Source organism: Geotrypetes seraphini, chromosome 1, assembly GCF_902459505.1.
Source record: "Geotrypetes seraphini chromosome 1, aGeoSer1.1, whole genome shotgun sequence".
Classification (NCBI taxonomy): domain Eukaryota; kingdom Metazoa; phylum Chordata; class Amphibia; order Gymnophiona; family Dermophiidae; genus Geotrypetes; species Geotrypetes seraphini.
The window spans coordinates 296,468,177-296,485,659 of record NC_047084.1 but is presented as its reverse complement, the minus strand read 5'-3'; the positions used below and the strand labels follow the sequence as shown (position 1 = coordinate 296,485,659).

The window sequence follows — 17,483 nt, the reverse complement described above, 5'->3', positions numbered from 1 at the left end:
CCCACACCTTAATAACTAGCCTCTTAAAATTATCTTCAGATTTCAATCTACCCTGTTTCCCCGAATATATGACACTGTCTTATATTTTTAAAAACTCCAAAATATGCACAAGGTCTTATTTTCAGGGGGATGTCTATTTTTCCATGAAGAAGAATACAGTACACATTTATTGCTGTAAAAAAGACATTTATTACCTGTATATGGTACAGGTCATCACAAACCAGAAAAGCTGTATCACAAACCAGAAAAAACTGTATCACAAACCAGAAAAACATTTAAGGCCCTGATTCTCCAAAAGTGCGTCCCGATTTTAGGCAGCTGTAGACGTCCTACAGCTGTCTAGCTAGGCACCTTGGCCAATCAGGCCTTAGGATTAGTGGGGATGGGCGGACCCGCTATGCCTAAGGCCTGATTGGTCCAGGCTTCTACAGCCTGGGCCAATCAGGCCTTAGATTTAGCGGGGATGGGCCGGGAAGGGGAGTGCCGTCTCATTTCCACGAGGCAGACCCGTCGGCTGGACGGCAGCAAGACCCGTCCAGCTGACCAACATTGAAAGGTTAGTTTGGGGAGGGAGATTAGTTGGGGCGGGGGGTCGTTGGGCTTTCCGGCAGGAGGAGTTGGGCATCCTCCTGTCGGCGATTACGAGTTTGGGGGGGAGGGGGTTCCGGGGTTCCGACAGGAGGAGTTGGGCATCCTCCTGTCGGCGATTACGAGTTTGGGGGGGGGAGGGGGGTCCGACAGGAGGAGTTGGGCATCCTCCTGTTGGCGATTATGAGTTTGGGGGGGGAGGGGGTTCCGGGGTTCCGACAGGAGGAGTTGGGCATCCTCCTGTCGGCGATTACGAGTTTTGGGGGGAGGGGGCTCGGGGTTCCGACAGGAGGAGTTAGGCATTCTCCTGTCGGTGATGAGACAGGCGGCCGCAACAACCGCGGCCGCTATACATATTGCAGCAGGGAGATCCCTTGCTGCCATAAGTATAGCGGCCGCGTCTAATTTAACCCGATTCTCTAAAGACGCCGGTTACAGAATCGGCGTTTAGTATAGGACGCCTCTCCCGGGCGGCCTGCCTGGGGAGCATTTTTTTTTTAAAAAACATGCATCCCGATTGGCTGATTAGACAGCTGTAGGACGTCTACAGCTGCCTAAAATCGGGACGCACTTTTGGAGAATCAGGGCCTCGGTGTACAGAGGCTGTTCCTGGGCTTGTTTTCCTGGACAGCGGAAGCAGGAAGTTGTGTGACCACGCATACGGTTCTGTACCAGTACTCTGGATCGCCAAGACATGCTTGCCAAATAGTGCCTTATTTTCGGGGGGGGGGGGGGGCGCCTTATATTTCCCAGGTGGGGAAAAAAAGGGGGGTGTCTTACTAAAGGAGGAGGTCCTATAATGGGGGAAACACGGTACTACAGTCAGTATAGAAAATTGTTGCTAGAGGTGAAAAGCCTTTGTAGTCATATCCAGGTGTGTGCGTTATTTAAATATGTTTTTGTATCTTGTGTGCCTCTCATTTCTCTCAGTGTGGACAGCAGGCCTCAGACCTGGCCATCCTCTTGAAGGATCTGGAAACCTCATGCAGTGACATCCAGCAATTCTGTAAAAAAATCAGACGACGCATGCCTGGTACAGATGCACCCGGAATACCCGCAGCACTCAGCTTTGGACAACAGGTCAGAAGCTGCCTTGCAATGTGACCATAAACAAGACAGGGTAGATTTTCAAACAGATGGAGCCACCTAAGGACATAATTAACTGATTAGATCTCTTGGGTAAATATTTTCCCCCATATAGCAGCCAAATATTACCATGCAGCTTTGGAGTTTAGGCAATGAACTCTTGGGCTAATGCCAATTTTCATTAGTAGTTGGCGAAGTTGGATGGCTGTCTCTGGGCACAAGTTATGCACTTAGGGAGTCATTCTATAACCTAGGAGCTAACGTTTCATGTGCATATTTTGAATACTAGCATATTACCACATACAATGAAACACTGCTTGTATGTGCATCATTACTACACGTTATGTTAATCAGGTTTTCTATTCTGCCTTTACCTATTCAGTTCAAGGTCGGATCATATCAGTCCTTATTACCGACCACTGCACTGGTTGCCAGTGGAGACATAAGTAATGTTTAAATTCTCATGCCTCTGTTTCAAGTCACCTACATACCTGCTATGTCATTTTGTGTTATATAATCCTGTGCGGATAACAAGGAACTGCAACCTATTTGCTTACCTGAAGATTTTAGGCTGTAAACTCAGGTCTTATTTAGATAGGATGGCTTGCTTTTCAAGCAAGCAAACAACAGTCCTGGTTGGGTAACTTTATCAGCAGAGCCATGTTGGCCTAGGCGCTTTTAGAAAAGAAATCAAGACAATCTTCTTTCTTAAACATAATTAATTTTATCCAATTAATTTTAAATTTTAATGTCTTTTATACAACAGGCTGTATTCATTTTTTTTTACCATTTTATACTTCGCCGATTGTCCAGTTTTTTCTCTTTTGTGGAAACCGCCTAGAATTCTTTTGATTAAGGCAGTATAGAAAAATAAAGTTATGTTATGTTATTACATTACAAGAGGTTGGGTCAGTTACCCAGGAAGCAGTGGCATAGTGAGGGTGGGGGACGCCTGGGGCGGTGATGCCCCCCATCGCCCTCTTCTCCGCCTCCCTCCACTCCACACGTGCTCCCTTTCCTCCTTACTTGTTTAGCTCCCCGCCATGAACAGCATCCCTAACTTGCTGCCCACGCCAGCGTCGGCTCTCCCTCTGTCGTCACTTCCTAGTCACACGACCCGGAAGTAATGCCAGAGGGGAGTGCCGAAGTTGGCGTGAGCAGCAGGTGAAGAGCTAGAGCTACAGGGCCGTGGAATTGAAGGCACGTGCACGGTGGGGGGAAGAGAGGGAAGGAGTTGGGGGTGGAGAAGAGGAGAGGTGCCAACACCCCCACCACGACAGCACCTCCCCCCGCCTTACCATACCACTGCCAGGAAATTACAATGGACAGTTTGACACTGACATTCAATTGAATTGCTAGTACAGGTTGATCATGGGTCTGATTATGCAAAACGGCATCATGCCTTCTGATGATGGTAGGTTTGTACACATGACTTGTTTGTACGCAATACAATGGGATAGTCCTTGATGCCTAGTATTTTTTTTTTCTCAGCAGCATCCTAATTGCCTCCGGAGTTCTTTTATAAAAGTCGCCAAAATAGCACACACACAACCAGGTTTTTCGGTGGCCACAGAAAACAAAGGTTAGATACACACAGCACTCATCATTGACTGCACAGTACAAAACAACCAAAGGGAGCACTGCACACACCTGTTCCTGCCCCCTGCAAAGCAGAACAGGAAACTCCACACAGCAATCACCTCCCTGTGAAGCCCCACTCAGTCACACACTCCATGCTGTTCCTGCTTGTGGGATATAAACTCTAGGCACTGTTCATGCAACTTACAGGATACTGTAGTATGTTATGAGGGAGGTAAGACAACCGATGAGAACAAAAAACTGTGTATAGGATGTTCTGAAAAATGATTTAACAAATACAAATTCAAGCTGATAGTCCATGTATGTTCGTCCTGCCAGCCCCTACACAGTCCGTGTTTCGGAGGCTACTGAAAAACCTGGTTGTGTGCATGCTTTTTTTGATGACTTTTGAAAGAGAACTCCGGAGGCAGATTTGCTTATATGGACATCAATCCAAAGTTTTTGCCTCCCATCTACCGTACTGTATATGCACACCTACGTGCATAATTTTTTTTAGCATAGTATCTACACTCAACTTACATAGCACTTACACAGGTGTGGATAATGAGTTAGGATATAGGGTAGTCACACTTACACCATCTCTAGATGCTGAAGGGACACGTGTAACTTATGCTATTCTATAATTTACAAGAGGGGCATACACAGGAGCTGGGCATCGGTGGGAACCTATATGCCCTTTGCAGATATACACTATCCCCCCAAATTCTATATATAGTGCCTTAAATTGTATGCACAAATTGGTGCAACGGTGATAGAAATGCCTAGTGCAGCTTCATAAAAAGGGGGAGGGGTTGTCTTTGGCTCCTGGTTTTCTGGTAATTGTACCACAGAGTGAGGGTACAGGCCTATGGCTAAGATATCTCAGTCATTCTGACAGTTTCTGAAGAGGATCAAGGACTTTGATGCTAAGGAGAGTAAAGAAATGGTAGGCAGTGGCAGGGTTTCTACTGCACTCGCTTGGAGGTGTAAGCTAGAACTGGATAGTGTGAATCGTTATACCTTTGACCCCCGCCCCCAGTGGTTACTGGCTCCAACCTTGCTCCACCTACAATAGAAATGTATTTTGTGTAAATGCAGTGCCTAAGACTGAGCTGGGCTACTGAAAAGGTATCAGCTAAATTCAAATAACTGAAATGGCCTGATATATTTGTTTTAGTGGCATAGGAAGGGAGGTTGTCACCTGGGGCAATGGCACTTGGCATCACTACACTGTGCGCTGCCCCCCCCCCACTCTTTCTTGCCCCCTTTCCCTTGCATACCTCATGAAATGTTCACCAACGCAAGCAACATCTTCCACCCGCTACTCGCGCCGGCATTGGCTCCCTTCTGACATCACATCCTGGTCTTGTGGCTCTTAAATAATGTCATAAGGGGGCGCAAGCAGCAAGTAGAAAATGTTGCTCGAGCTGGCAAACATTTACATAGGTATTGTGTGTGTTTATATTATGTAATCCCTTTTAATGCTTTGTAAACCACTAAGAAGTTTTGATTTAGCGGTATAACAAAATTTTAATAAACTTGGTGTGTGGAGGGGAGGGGGGGGGGCATGGAGAGGAGGAAAGGCACCAGTGCTGGCACTCCCTACAAAGATGGTGCCTGGGGCAGTCTGCCCCTCCCCCACTTACTATGCCACTGGGCCTGCTGTTTGTGTGTGCCAGGAGGAGGCAAGTTTGCAGTTGCCATGTCCCTTATTACTTGTTTGTAGGGACAGCGATCAATCAAATCCTTAATGCTAACCAGCTCTTTTTTACCTCTGCTGATTTTGATATATGGGGAACTAGCATGGCTCTTTATTGTATGCACTTTTTATAGTGGCTGTGTTTTAATTAGTGTGCAAAAAATTAGTACATCAGCGGTTATGTGGTGTTTTAGGAGATATGTCTTGGGTGAATCTCTTCATAAAGGCGGTTAATAAACCCCAATAAATATGTTAAAAAAATTTAGAGTATGCATTACCCCAGAAAACTTGCATGCATTTTATAGACAGGAAAACAATTTCTGATATAACACATGCTTGTTTCAGACTACACTGGTCATATTGTAACATATCAGCTTCTCTGTCCAGGTTTCAGACACACTGTTGGATTGCCGCAAACATCTGACCTGGGTGGTGGCGGTGCTGCAGGAGGTGGCTGCTGTGGGAGCACAGATGGTTGCACCCTTGCCTGAAAATGAAGGGTTACAGGCAGGGAGGCTGGAAAATCTAGCCTTTAAAGCTGCTGAGCAAGTGAGTTTCACAGAATGAAGAGCCTTTATTTATCAGGGTGGCACCTCTGTGTGTATGTATATGCCTTTGAACTGACCACTGACCCTTGGCTACATGCATGGTGAGGAATCCTCCCTGTGATGTTTTAAGGCAGAGTACAGGAGTGGTTTGCCATTGCCTTCGCCTGTTGGCCCATCAGCCTCTAGCACCTGCTATTCCCTAGTGGTCTCCCATCCAGGTACTAGCCAGGCCTGATCCTGCTTAGCTTCTAATAGCAAGAGTGGGCCTACTCAGGGCAGCCAGGCCATAGGCTCAGTACCTCTGTAGGATGGCATTTTGCCAGACCAGAGCATTGCATTACTGACTATGGACAGGGGTAAAATAAATAAAGTCTCTAAAGAGTTTCAAAGGAACAAATAGATGTTTGTTCTAGTTTTTGTTTTCTACCTCTATTAGTACCATTATTATTGTTGAGCTTATTGTCCCTGTTGCTGAAAGACTCAAAAGTAAACCTTTTTGGTTCATTACCCCCAATTCTGGCCAGAACTGAGTTATTGTTTTGTCATCCAACCTACCAAGTATAGATGGTTGAATTTTCTGAAGTATTAATCATTGAGACGTGTGTACAATAGAAGGATATGGTCTCATTTATCATGTGATTCATGTAACATTTGTCCTATAGAGGAAAAATGTCAAAGCCATTTGCCCAGCTAAATAGCAATTAGTCCAGATAAACTGGCATATCTAAAGCCTACCCTCCTCTGGGTTGGCTAGACCAGGGGTAGGCAATTCCAGTCCTCAAGAGCCGGAGCCAGGTCAGGTTTTCAGGATATCCACAATAAATATTCATGAGACAGATTTGCATTTCAAGGAGGCAGTGCATGCAAATCCATCTCATACATATTCATTGTGGAGATCCTGAAAACCTAACCTGGCTCCAGCTCTCGAGGACCGAATTGCCTACTCCTGGGCTAGACCTATGTGCATTCTTCCATTGCAAGTGAACTTATGAGGGGTTTAAAAAGTTAGGTAAAATAAAGCAAGTTAAACAAGGTAGTCTCCTTTGAGGGCTGTACACTTGGGGGTCCTTTTACTAAGGCAAGCTAACCGATTAACATGCGCTAAATGCTAGCGTGTCCATAGAACAGGGGTGTCAAAGTCCCTCCTCGAGGGCCGTAATCCAGTCGGGTTTTCAGGATTTCCCCAATGAATATGCATTGAAAGCAGTGCATGCACATAGATCTCATGCATATTCATTGGGGAAATCCTGAAAACCCGACTGGATTCCGGCCCTCGAGGACCGACTTTGACACCTGTGCCATAGAATATAATGGGCGCATTAGCGTACACTAAATCAACTAGCACGCCTTAGTAAAAGAAGGGGTTAGGTCTGAATGTTTCCAGTTTTTTCATATCATAGGAAAAATAGCTTACGAAAAAAAACCAGAAACTTGCTGGACTAAGTGTATAGCCCTTGACATTGTTTAACTTGCTTTTTTTTTTTTTTACCATACTTTTCAAACCACCCTCATGAACAGGCTATGAGACAACTTTCCTAGAAGGGTGTTTAGATTGGACAGGAAAATAGTACCCCCACAAAAGAACAAGTGCAAAGTGTTAATTTTCAAATAGAAAAAAAATGTAGGACCCCTGTTAGGTTACAGAAATTAGATAGTTCAAAGTTTAATAGATGCTGGCATTGTCATCTTGAAGCTGGGACTTTGGATCATTTACTATACTATTGTCCCTTGCTACTTCAATTTTGTAGATCCGTCTGGGATCAAGTGAATAATTTGTTGGATAATCCAGTGGCATTGTCGTACGATACCATTCTATTTGGTACGCTCATGAGAGCTAAAACCCAAATATTGGCTCAAAATAATAAGCTTCTCTTTATAATGACAGGGGTGACCATACAACTTATATTGAGGAATTGGAAGAATTGGGATAGGTTAAATTACACCTTTTGGTGGGCATCTCTTTGTCATATTTTTAAAATGGAACGTTTGTTGGCCATAGAACAGGGGCAATTTAGGAAATTGAAAGGGGAGAGGTTTAGAAAAACGCCAGGAAGTTCTTTTTCACACAGAGGGTGGTGGATACATGGAACGTGCTACCAGAGGATGTGATAAACAGGAGCACGCTACAGGGGTTCAAAGAAGCTTTGGATAGGTACTTGGAAGACAAAGGGATTGAGGGGTACAGATAAGAGTAAAGGTAGATTATAGGGATGGGATTAGAGGTAAGTTACAAAATTAATCAGGGACCACTGTTCAGGCACTAGGCCTGATGGGCCACCGCGGGAGCGGACCGCTGAGCAAGATGGACCTCTGGTCTGACTCAGCGGGGGCAACTTCTTATGTTCTTATGTCTGGAAACTGTTGACTAAATTTTGTAAGGAATAATATCTAATTATATTTAGGGACCTTTAAACATACACATCCAGGGTGGGAGGGAGGAGGGATTTACAGTAGTATTGGTTTATGGGAATTTATGGATTGTTTCTTGTAAGATTTGTTTTACTTGATTGTTAAGGGGGGGGGGGGATAATTGTATATTATTCTCTGTAAGTTCAATGTGCTTTTCCTGTAATGTTATTCGTAGATGTTACATGCTTGCATAATTGTAGTTTGGAAATTTAATAAAGTATATAAAAAAAATGTAGGCATGCATGTTAAAAGCACCCAAGTATTTTGCAACTCTGTGATCTATTTTATATTTCTGTTTCTCTGCCTCAATCTTTATCTGTGAAATCTGAAACCCTCGTCTTCTTTTTCCTCCTTTGTCTCTTCTAGCTGTGTAATATAGTTGTCAAAGGATATGTAACGCATGTGCACACTTTTTCCTCTACAGATTTATGGTGCTAAAGGCATTAACCCCCATGAGTGTCTGCGTCAGTCCTGCAACATTGTTATTGCAACCATGAACAAGATGGCTACAGCCATGCAGGAGGGCGAATATGATGCTGACAAGCCCCAAATCAAGGTCGGCCATGAATTGATACTCAGTGTTTGCGAGCTCAGACATCACACTTTCAGCCTTCAACTGAATGCACTCTGCCACCAGACAGAGAGTAGCTCCCCTAGATGGTTTAAAAAAATGGGGAGAACAAACAGTATTTCATATACGATACTCTTCACAGAACACTGCAGAAAATAAAGAAACAATTAGGGAGAAAAACAGCAGGGAGGAAACGGCACACTACTACCCACTTGGAACATGAAAGGGTGAACTCAAATAATACAAAGAAAGATGAATATATGACATACAGAAACTATTATAATGCTATATATACATATACAGTATATATAGCATATATATAATGCTAATATACATATACAGTATATAGGTAAGATATACGTATATTTAACTCATGTATTGCAACACCTTTACTGAAGCTCATGCAAACCGCTCTGAATTGACTCCCCAGTCATTAGTTGGGGTATAGAAGCTTCCAATACACATAAACATATGTAAAAACAGACATTGGTAATTCATGAGTAATATTTCCTCTCTATAGCAGGTGTGTATCTATCTGTCATTTAAGCTTTAGTTCGGTAGCTCAAATTATTGGGGAGGGGGGGAATTTTGTAGCTAATATGAAGGAGTTTCCCCTTCTAAAGCGTCAAAATTAAGATGAGTGAACTAACCCCCCCTCCCCCCTTTAACAAAGCCATGCTAGTGGCTGCTGCTGCAGTAACTGTTCCGAAGTCTATAGGGATTTCGCTAGCACCGCTTTGTAAAAGGAGGGGGGGTGGGGGATAAATTGTCTCTATTATTTTGGAATGTAGAAAAGATATTTATGAATGATAAATGAAAAGTTCCTGTTGGATTGATTAAGAGGCTTGGCTAAGCGACTTTCAGTGGTTATGACATATTTAACCTGAAATTAGTCGCTGAAGTCCATTAAATCTATTAAGTGAGAAGGTTTGTATTAGTGTATTTTTATTTCCTACTCACGTTAAAAATTAAAATTGGCCATATTAAGGGTGTATAATACAGGCCTGTGGAAGGACTAGGGACTTTGAATTATTAAAATGGTCTGGATGCCTTGTAAGCCAGGGATGTAGCCAACGGGTGAGCCCGGGTGGACTTCGGAGCTTCCCCTCTCACCTCCAAGCTGGGCATACCATTGCTGCAGCTGGTGGGAAACCCCGTGCGTGTCAGCTGACAAAATATGCTGGCCGCTATTCAAAACTATTTAACTGGATGTTTAAATAGCATTTTTTTTTTTTTTTTGCAATATCTTTATTAACAATTGCAAAGGAACATACATCCATGGGCAAAACAGCCGAAACATAGCCATCGACAACAGTCGGGAACAACAGAAAAGCGAAGGCCAACCAGAGAAATACACGGTACAAAAAGAAAAACCCCATTAGTGCACGCCCATCACAATTGACATTTTAGCATCTAACTGTGGATTTTCAGTGGGAGATAACCAGCTATATCATGTGACTGATCTGGTTAGGTGCAATTCTTCAGTACGGATGTGCGGGGGGGGGGGGGGAGTGGGAGCGTCGGGAGTGTTAGGCAGAAAGGAGCGACATCCCTGTTCGTTGCGACTAGGCCACGTCTGTAAATTGAATCCCTCTCATTTTGAAGCCGTCGGAGATCGATATTGTTCATGCTGGTCACTTAATACCATCACAGCACTGAGAGCAGTTAAATGACAGGAGAGCTGTCTTGCTCTAACCTCGGCTTTCCTTGCAGATGCTGCCGCCAGTGGAACAGAGGGCTGCTGCTCTCCGAGCAGAGATCACAGATGCCGAGGGAATTGGCCTGAAACTGGAGGACAGGGAGACCGTAATTAAAGAATTGAAGAAGTCACTCAAAATCAAGGTGGGACGGCAACAAAAGCAATGACTTCAAAAAGAACAAGAAGCTTATTTTCTCTGCAAGGCTAGAAGAGGGTGGTTTCTTGTGTCAGTTAACTAGGTCCTGAGCTTGTTAAATTATATGAGAGGCAAGGCGCCGGACTAGCACTGGTGTTAGGCTGTACACAATGTTCAGAGGGCACCAGCACAGGGAAAAGCACAAATAGATTCCCTCCCAGTGCTCAGAACCAGCACACAAATCAAACTCTGCCCTTACCTCAGGAAACCTAATTTAAGGTTAGAGTTGGCATTAGGATAAGACTGGAAAAGGCATAGGATGTTTCAGAACCCATGTGGGACAGTGCTGGGCAGATGGAAATTAGCATCAGATCAATGGCAGAACCCACGCACTCCAGAGTGGTTGGGCAAGAGCGGTGCTTAACACTGAAAATTAGTGGTATCCACCCAGCTTACTTTGCTGCCTTGTCCCATCTTCTGGATCACATAGAATATGAGCAGCTAAACTTAGCCGCCTACTGAAACTCAGACACTGTTTCCACCCCTTCTATGCCCCTGTGCAGTGGCCAGAACTAACTAGTACTAATAATCATTTCTGTAGCGCTACTAAACATATGCAGCTCTGTACATCAAAACACAGACAAGACGGTCCCTGCTCAAAAGAGCTTACAATCTAATCAAGACAGATAAACTGGACAAGAAGGTGCATCAATACATTAGTTATTGATGACAGTGACAGTCACTAGTTCCCCCTCACATCAATAGTGCAGTGGCTAAAGAGTAAGAGCCAATAACAAGAAACTCCCCCTGGTCTTAGTATTTATGTTACCCCAGATTTCCTTCCAAGGGGTGACTCCGCCTACCACCTGCTTGTTCCAAGATGACTTGGGTAAGAAAAAGGTCAACTTGCATTATTCTGGTAGAGCTTCTTGAGGTCTTCACACTCCTGAATAGGGCAGAATCTTAAAGCCCTCGACACAAGCAAAATTCTTTCCACATAAAAAGCAAGGTCAAGTGACCCCCACATGCCTTCCACCCATTTAGTGGAAAAGTATAAGAGGCCTTTCCCTCAAAGCGTACAGTTATATCTTTGTTTCCTTAATCTCAGCTGGGTAAATTCAGCATTGCTGTTGGTATTGTTTAATTCTAGTAATTAAATTAAAACACAGATTCAGCACTGCTATCCAGACTAGAGGTCTGCACAGGAATGGGGATCGCGGGAATCCTGCGGGTCCCGCGGGAATCCCCCCTAACCCACGGGACTCCCATGGGGACCCCCCTCTGGTCCACGGGACTCCCACGGGGACCCCCCTCTGGCCAACGGGACTCCCACGGGGATGAAAGGCTTTGAAAGCAGGGTTCATCCATATAATATAATGGACACGTCAGCCTTAGTAAAAGAGGGGGTTTATAAGTTAATTACCTGAACAGAAAATAAAAAAAGGGATTCCACAAGGAAAACAGCAGCACAAACACAAAAGAAACTGTAGAATTGATGATCCTGTCAGAAGTAATTGCTGCTTTTTATGGGGATGGGTGGGGACGGAGAGGATCCTGACGGGGACGGGTGGGGACGGAGAGGATCCGGGTGGGGATGGGTGGGATTTCTGTCCCCACGCAACTCTCTAATCCAGACCCCAAGCAGCATTGGACATCCAGATAGAGTGGCAAATTCTGCCACCACCTGTATAGTGTCGATATTGAAAGCGCTATCAAAGTTAATAAACCTAGGACAGCAATGTTCTGTCCTACCTATGCATGGGTAGTTGTTCAAAAGCAGTTTGAATATTTCTGCTCTCCAGATAAACTTCCAGCTACACCCTTTCTTCCCCCACTTACCACTCCAGCACTATCCAGTTAGGGCTCCTTTTACAAAGCCACGCTAACGGTTTAACACACATAATAGCGCGTGCTAAACCGCCGACTGCGCTAGCCGCTACCGCCTCCTCTTGAGCAGGTGGTAGTTTTTCAGCCACGCGGGGGTTAGCGCGTGATGAAAAGTCACACGCGGCTTTATAAAAGGGGTATGTTAGGGCAGTGGTTCCCAACCCTACCACCAGCCAGTCTGGTTTTCAGGACAGCCCTAATGAATATTAATGGGAGAGATTTGCATATAATAGAGGTGACAGGCATGCAAATCTGCTCCATGCATATTCATTAGGGTTATCCTGAAAACCCAATTGGCTGGTGATCCTCCACAGGACAAGGATAGGAACCACTATGTTAGGGTATTTAGTAGCATTATGTGGACAAATACTATTGAAAATCCGTGCAGAATAGTATCTAAGCTATTTGGAGTAATGGTTAGAACAGAGGGGTGAGAACCAGGGAAGCCTGGTTCAGATCTCACCGTTGCCACTTAACCTCCATTGCCTCAGGTACACCAGGGACTGGGAAAATACCTTGTGTATCTTGCCTTGGGAAAAGGCATGAACTAAAAGCTTAAGTAAATAAATGGCTTTGAATATCAAGGCCAGTGAAGGCTGAGGATGCGTCTATGCAGTGGGGTGGGTGTCGCAGACTACAATGGTCTTGCTCTGCCTTTATTTTTCTGTTTCTGTACAGTTACATTTATTACAGTTATACCACCAATAACAAAAAATAGTCAAATCAAAGGGAAATAATTAAAAAACAACAATAAAATAAACTAAACTAAACTAAACCTTGGGTTTATATACCGCACCATCCCCACGAATGCGGAGCTCAGCACGGTTTACAGGAAGAAAGATGAGAGAGGAACTACAGTGGAGAGATTAAAGAGTTAGGTGTAAAGGGGGAAGGTGAGAGGCCTAAGAGGGGGGAAGTGTTACAGTTTTGAGAATAGCCAGGTTTTTAGGTGTTTGCGGAAGAGTTGGAGGGAGCTTGAGGGGAGGTGAGGTTATTCCAGATCTCAGTGATTCTAAAGGGGAGGGATGACCTACATGGGAAATACCTTTTATGGAAGGGAAGGATAGTTTAAAAATTTGGGAGGATCTGGAGGAAGTAGGGGTTGGGGAGTTCCAGGATAGAGGGATAACGGCAGGAAGGATGCCATGTAGGATCTTGTAGGCCAGACACGCACAACAGGGAAATGTATACTGTACAATTAACAATGCTAGACACAATGACAATCAAGGGCAGGATAGGTTTACATTATCAAGAGATAAGAACAAATAAGGTAAGAACAGGATAGGGAAAAAAGAAACAAAATGTGAGAAGAAGAAAGCAAAGGAAGAACTAAACTGAAGCGGGAAGAACTAGGGTCAAATGCCAGTTTGAAATAATAGGCTTTCAAATGTGATTTAAATAATTTAAGAGATTTTTCTGTGCACAGATATAGTGGAAGTGACTTCCAGAGCTTTGGGACCATTACAGAGAAACTAGAATCTCTGTAAATTTTTAGAAAAAGCTGCCTAACTGATGGGACGGTCAGATTGATTGGGAGAAGAGGGGATAGTAGATGGCATGGATAAGCAGACTGGATAGGCCTTCATTGTTTCTACAATGAATTCTTTCTGTCTCCTTTCTTTCCCTCTTTCATAGGGTGAAGAGTTGAGTGAGGCCCATGTGCGTCTCAGTCTCCTGGAGAAGAAGCTGGATAGTGCTTCCAAAGATGCAGATGATCGGGTCGAAAAAATACAAACCAAGCTCGATGAGACGCAGATTCTGCTCAAAAAGAAGGAGAAGTAAGGACGCTTGTTTGGAGTTTCTTAAACAGATAACCATAGCCTGGTATCATTGTTGCTCTGTCTCCCTTCAAAGCGTGGTCAGCATATTAATAGAGCATTTTGAAAGTTGTAGTAGTTTGTTTGGATTTTTTAAATTTTCCTACATTACTTATTTCAACTACACAAATTTCAAGATCATGAAGTGCACCCTGGCTTCTTTTCCAAGGCAGCTCTAAGAGAAAAATGCATCTCTCTGGCTAGATGAACATTAATTTTCTGGGAGATGTGGAGGGGCATAATCAAAAAATACATCTAAGTCCGAATGGGACATATAGCACTAGATGGCCAAAGTTGGCAGTGGGGAAATGCCCATCCTCAAAAAAAATATATATATATATATACATACACATACATACATGTGTATATATATATATATATATATATATATATATATATATATATATATACACATTTATTTATTTATTTATAATTTTTTTTTTTTTTTTTTAGGATACACACACACACATACATTCATACACGCCCCCCCCCCCCTGGAAAATCATCTATCTAGAGGTCCAGGTTATTGTTCATCCAGACCAGCAGTACGTCTATCTTTATACCATATTATCGACCAAAATTTCATCCAAGTCCCAAATGCCCAGAACAAGACCATTTGCATGTGGGAGGAGCCAGCACTGTGATGAATTGGTCACCCAGACATGGCAACAGAGCAGTGGTGCACTTTACAGGGCATTGCTGTGAACTTCACAAAAAGGGTACCACATACACATCTCATCAGAACTCCCTCATAGGTTATGCTGAGCCCCTACCCCCAGAACACCCCCAAAACCCATTATACCCTCTTGGCTACAACCTCAATAGCCCTTATGGGATTTAGGGGGGATTGGTGGGCACAGATGTTCTACCATAAATGTAGTGGTTAGAGTGGCTTATGGGACTCCTCTTTATGGTTTACTAGCCCCCTCCCCCAAGGCTATTTAAGAGACCTGTGTGTAGCTCTACTAGGCTTTCCTATACTAGGTGCTGATATTCTGCAGACAGGTATGTACGTTTTTATTCTGCTCTTTGTTAGGGGAGGGGGGAGGGGATCAGTAAACACTGGGTAGTGTGTGAGGGTCTTTACTTTGTCTCTGCTATGGTTATCTGGTCACTTTGGATACTTTTTGGACACAAAGGGCTAGATTCACTAAACAAACCGATCATATACGGATCGGTTTGCGAGCCCTTTGCAACCCTCCGACCCAATTCACTAACCTGTGTAGTGATATGAAACGACCCACCCATGCAAATTAGTAAAACCCCATGTAAAAATAGCCAAGCGATTGATTCACTAATTGCTTGGCTATTTTGAATCAGGTTTTACTATTGTCAAACCCGACTGCTGCAGACCTGTCGGTAACTGAGTTACTGACAGATCTGCGGGGTTTTTTTGACAGGACTGCCCGTCTTTTTTTATTCATTTTTTTTTCCATGGCACAGATATTTTATGTGTGTTACACAAGCAAAATATCTGCCCCTTTAAAAAAATAAAATAAAAAAAATAAAAAATGAAGACAGACAGACATACCTGTCAAAAAACGGCCAAGGCCCCCCCCCCCCCCCGACAAACACAATCCCCCCCAGTGACCCACAAATAGCAGGAGGGATGCACACTCCCTCCTGCCACCACCCGATGCTGCCCTCCCTGCCCACGCAAATATGGCAGGAAGGATGCCCATTCCCTCCTGCCACCAACCGACTCACCCCACGACCAGCACGTTACTCACCCCCACCCCCCCCCCACCCCAGGCACGGCCTGACATCCCTGCACCTAAATGTTGGGAGCAGGAGGGGTTCTCAGTCCCTCCTGCTCTGTAGGCCTCCCACCCCCGACTGGCTCACCCTCGGCCTGACACCCCCATACCTACAAGTTGGGAGCCTAAGGCAGTCTCTGATTGGCTCAGGCACCTCAGCCCTCCCAAGGTTGGAGGAGCCAGAGGCGCCTGAGCCAATCAGGGCCTTAGGCTCCTCCCTGTGCATCACATGATGCACCAGGGCAGGGCAGATGCATTGCTGGAGTCCAGAGGAGCAGGAGGGACCGAGCACCCCTCCTGCTCCCAACGTTTAGGTGCGGGGGTGTTGAGTTGGGCCGGGATGGGGGGGCTGTGACAGTCAGGAGGCCTACGGAGCAGGAGGGACTGAGCACCCCTCCTGCTCCCAACATTTAGGTGCAGGGGTGTCAGGTTGGGCCGGGCCAAGGGTGGGCCGTACCGGTCAGTTGGGGGAGGGGTGTGCCAGGCCAAGCGCACATGTGTGGGGGGGTGTTTGGCACAGGGGCGCTTTGTCGGGTAGGGGCAGGCTTTTTTTTTATATGGGCCTGATATTTTGCAGCCTATACTGTCAGGGTCTGCGCATGCTAAAGGATCGCTCTCTAGCGATCCATGACATGGGGGGGGGGGGGCGTGTCAATGATCGGCCCCATTTGCATGCAAGCCTTTTATGAATTTGTCGGCCTGCATGCAATTAGGAACGGATCGGACACGTAATCAGGGGTTAGTGAATCTAGCCCTTATACCTGTTTTTACATCAGCTAAGTCACAACATATAAGTTCTGTCCAGGAAGTCTCATAAAACCTTCGATTATCCCTGTAGGATGACTAAGTCTAGGTCATCCCACATCCCAGCCTAAACACTCCTCTGGATTTGACCCTTTTAACTCTCAATGCACAGCAGCATTCACAGGCCTAAAATGTCCTTGGATACAGCTTTAAAATAGGTTTGATTATCGGCACTTGGATGACCTGTCTTTTAGGTCGTCCAAGTGCCAACTTGGGAGGGATTTTAGACATGTTTACATTTCAATTATAAGCCCCATAGTGTATCTAGACTTGCAGAAAGCCTTCGATAAAGTCCCTTATGAGAGACACCTGAGGAAATTAAAAAGTCACTTGATATGAGGCAATGTCTAGTAATGGGTTGGAAACTGGTTATATAAATACATAAGCGTTACTGTACTGGGACAGATGTAAGGTCCATCAAGCCCAATATCCTTTTCTAATAGTGGGCAAACCCCCCTAAACCCTACTATACTGCCATTTAGGTGCCACCATCCCCATGTCATTCTTTAAAGAGAGAAGAAGGAATCAGAGTATGAATGGGCACAGCCATTGACCCTCTAGCCTTGCATCGAAGAATGCTGGTGTAGAAGGACTGAGGTTGAGATATACACTAAAGAATGACATAGAATGGTTTCCCAGTTATCCATGGGGACAGGGACAAATTCTGTCACCAGTCATTCTAAAATGACAGACATACATGTATACTGTATGATATTGTACTGACCTGTTGATATTTTAGACAATAACAATTGCAAAATGGGGGTTGTTGCTGCCATACCTAGCCAGCACCTAGACATTCATTCCTGAATATGTTTTAGAAAAAAGCTCTATACCAGCAGATCCTTTTCTAAAATACCAGAATTTGACTTGTCCTGACTTGATCTCTCTTCTGATTTAAACATTC

At 44.6% G+C, this 17,483-nt stretch overlaps 1 protein-coding gene and 1 long non-coding RNA gene across 5 annotated transcripts in view; one reads left to right on the top strand and one right to left on the bottom strand.

The window, feature by feature from the left end:
* Nucleotides 1-17,483, top strand: part of LOC117364589 (dynactin subunit 1-like) — a 250,634-nt gene that overhangs the window by 166,024 nt on the left and 67,127 nt on the right. For 3 of the 4 annotated variants that reach the window (XM_033953955.1, XM_033953946.1, XM_033953971.1), the window contains 5 exons: nucleotides 1,519-1,668; nucleotides 5,339-5,500; nucleotides 8,333-8,464; nucleotides 10,193-10,321; nucleotides 13,837-13,979. In XM_033953955.1, the coding sequence (XP_033809846.1) occupies nucleotides 1,519-1,668; nucleotides 5,339-5,500; nucleotides 8,333-8,464; nucleotides 10,193-10,321; nucleotides 13,837-13,979 (716 nt within the window). The remainder of the gene's footprint in view (nucleotides 1-1,518; nucleotides 1,669-5,338; nucleotides 5,501-8,332; nucleotides 8,465-10,192; nucleotides 10,322-13,836; nucleotides 13,980-17,483) is intronic. The other variant, XM_033953963.1, reaches the window with a different exon arrangement.
* The window catches only part of LOC117364606, a 36,571-nt gene continuing 28,846 nt past the window's right edge, over nucleotides 9,759-17,483 (bottom strand). The window contains exon 4 of the long non-coding RNA XR_004540281.1: nucleotides 9,759-10,267. This is a non-coding gene — a long non-coding RNA (uncharacterized LOC117364606). The remainder of the gene's footprint in view (nucleotides 10,268-17,483) is intronic.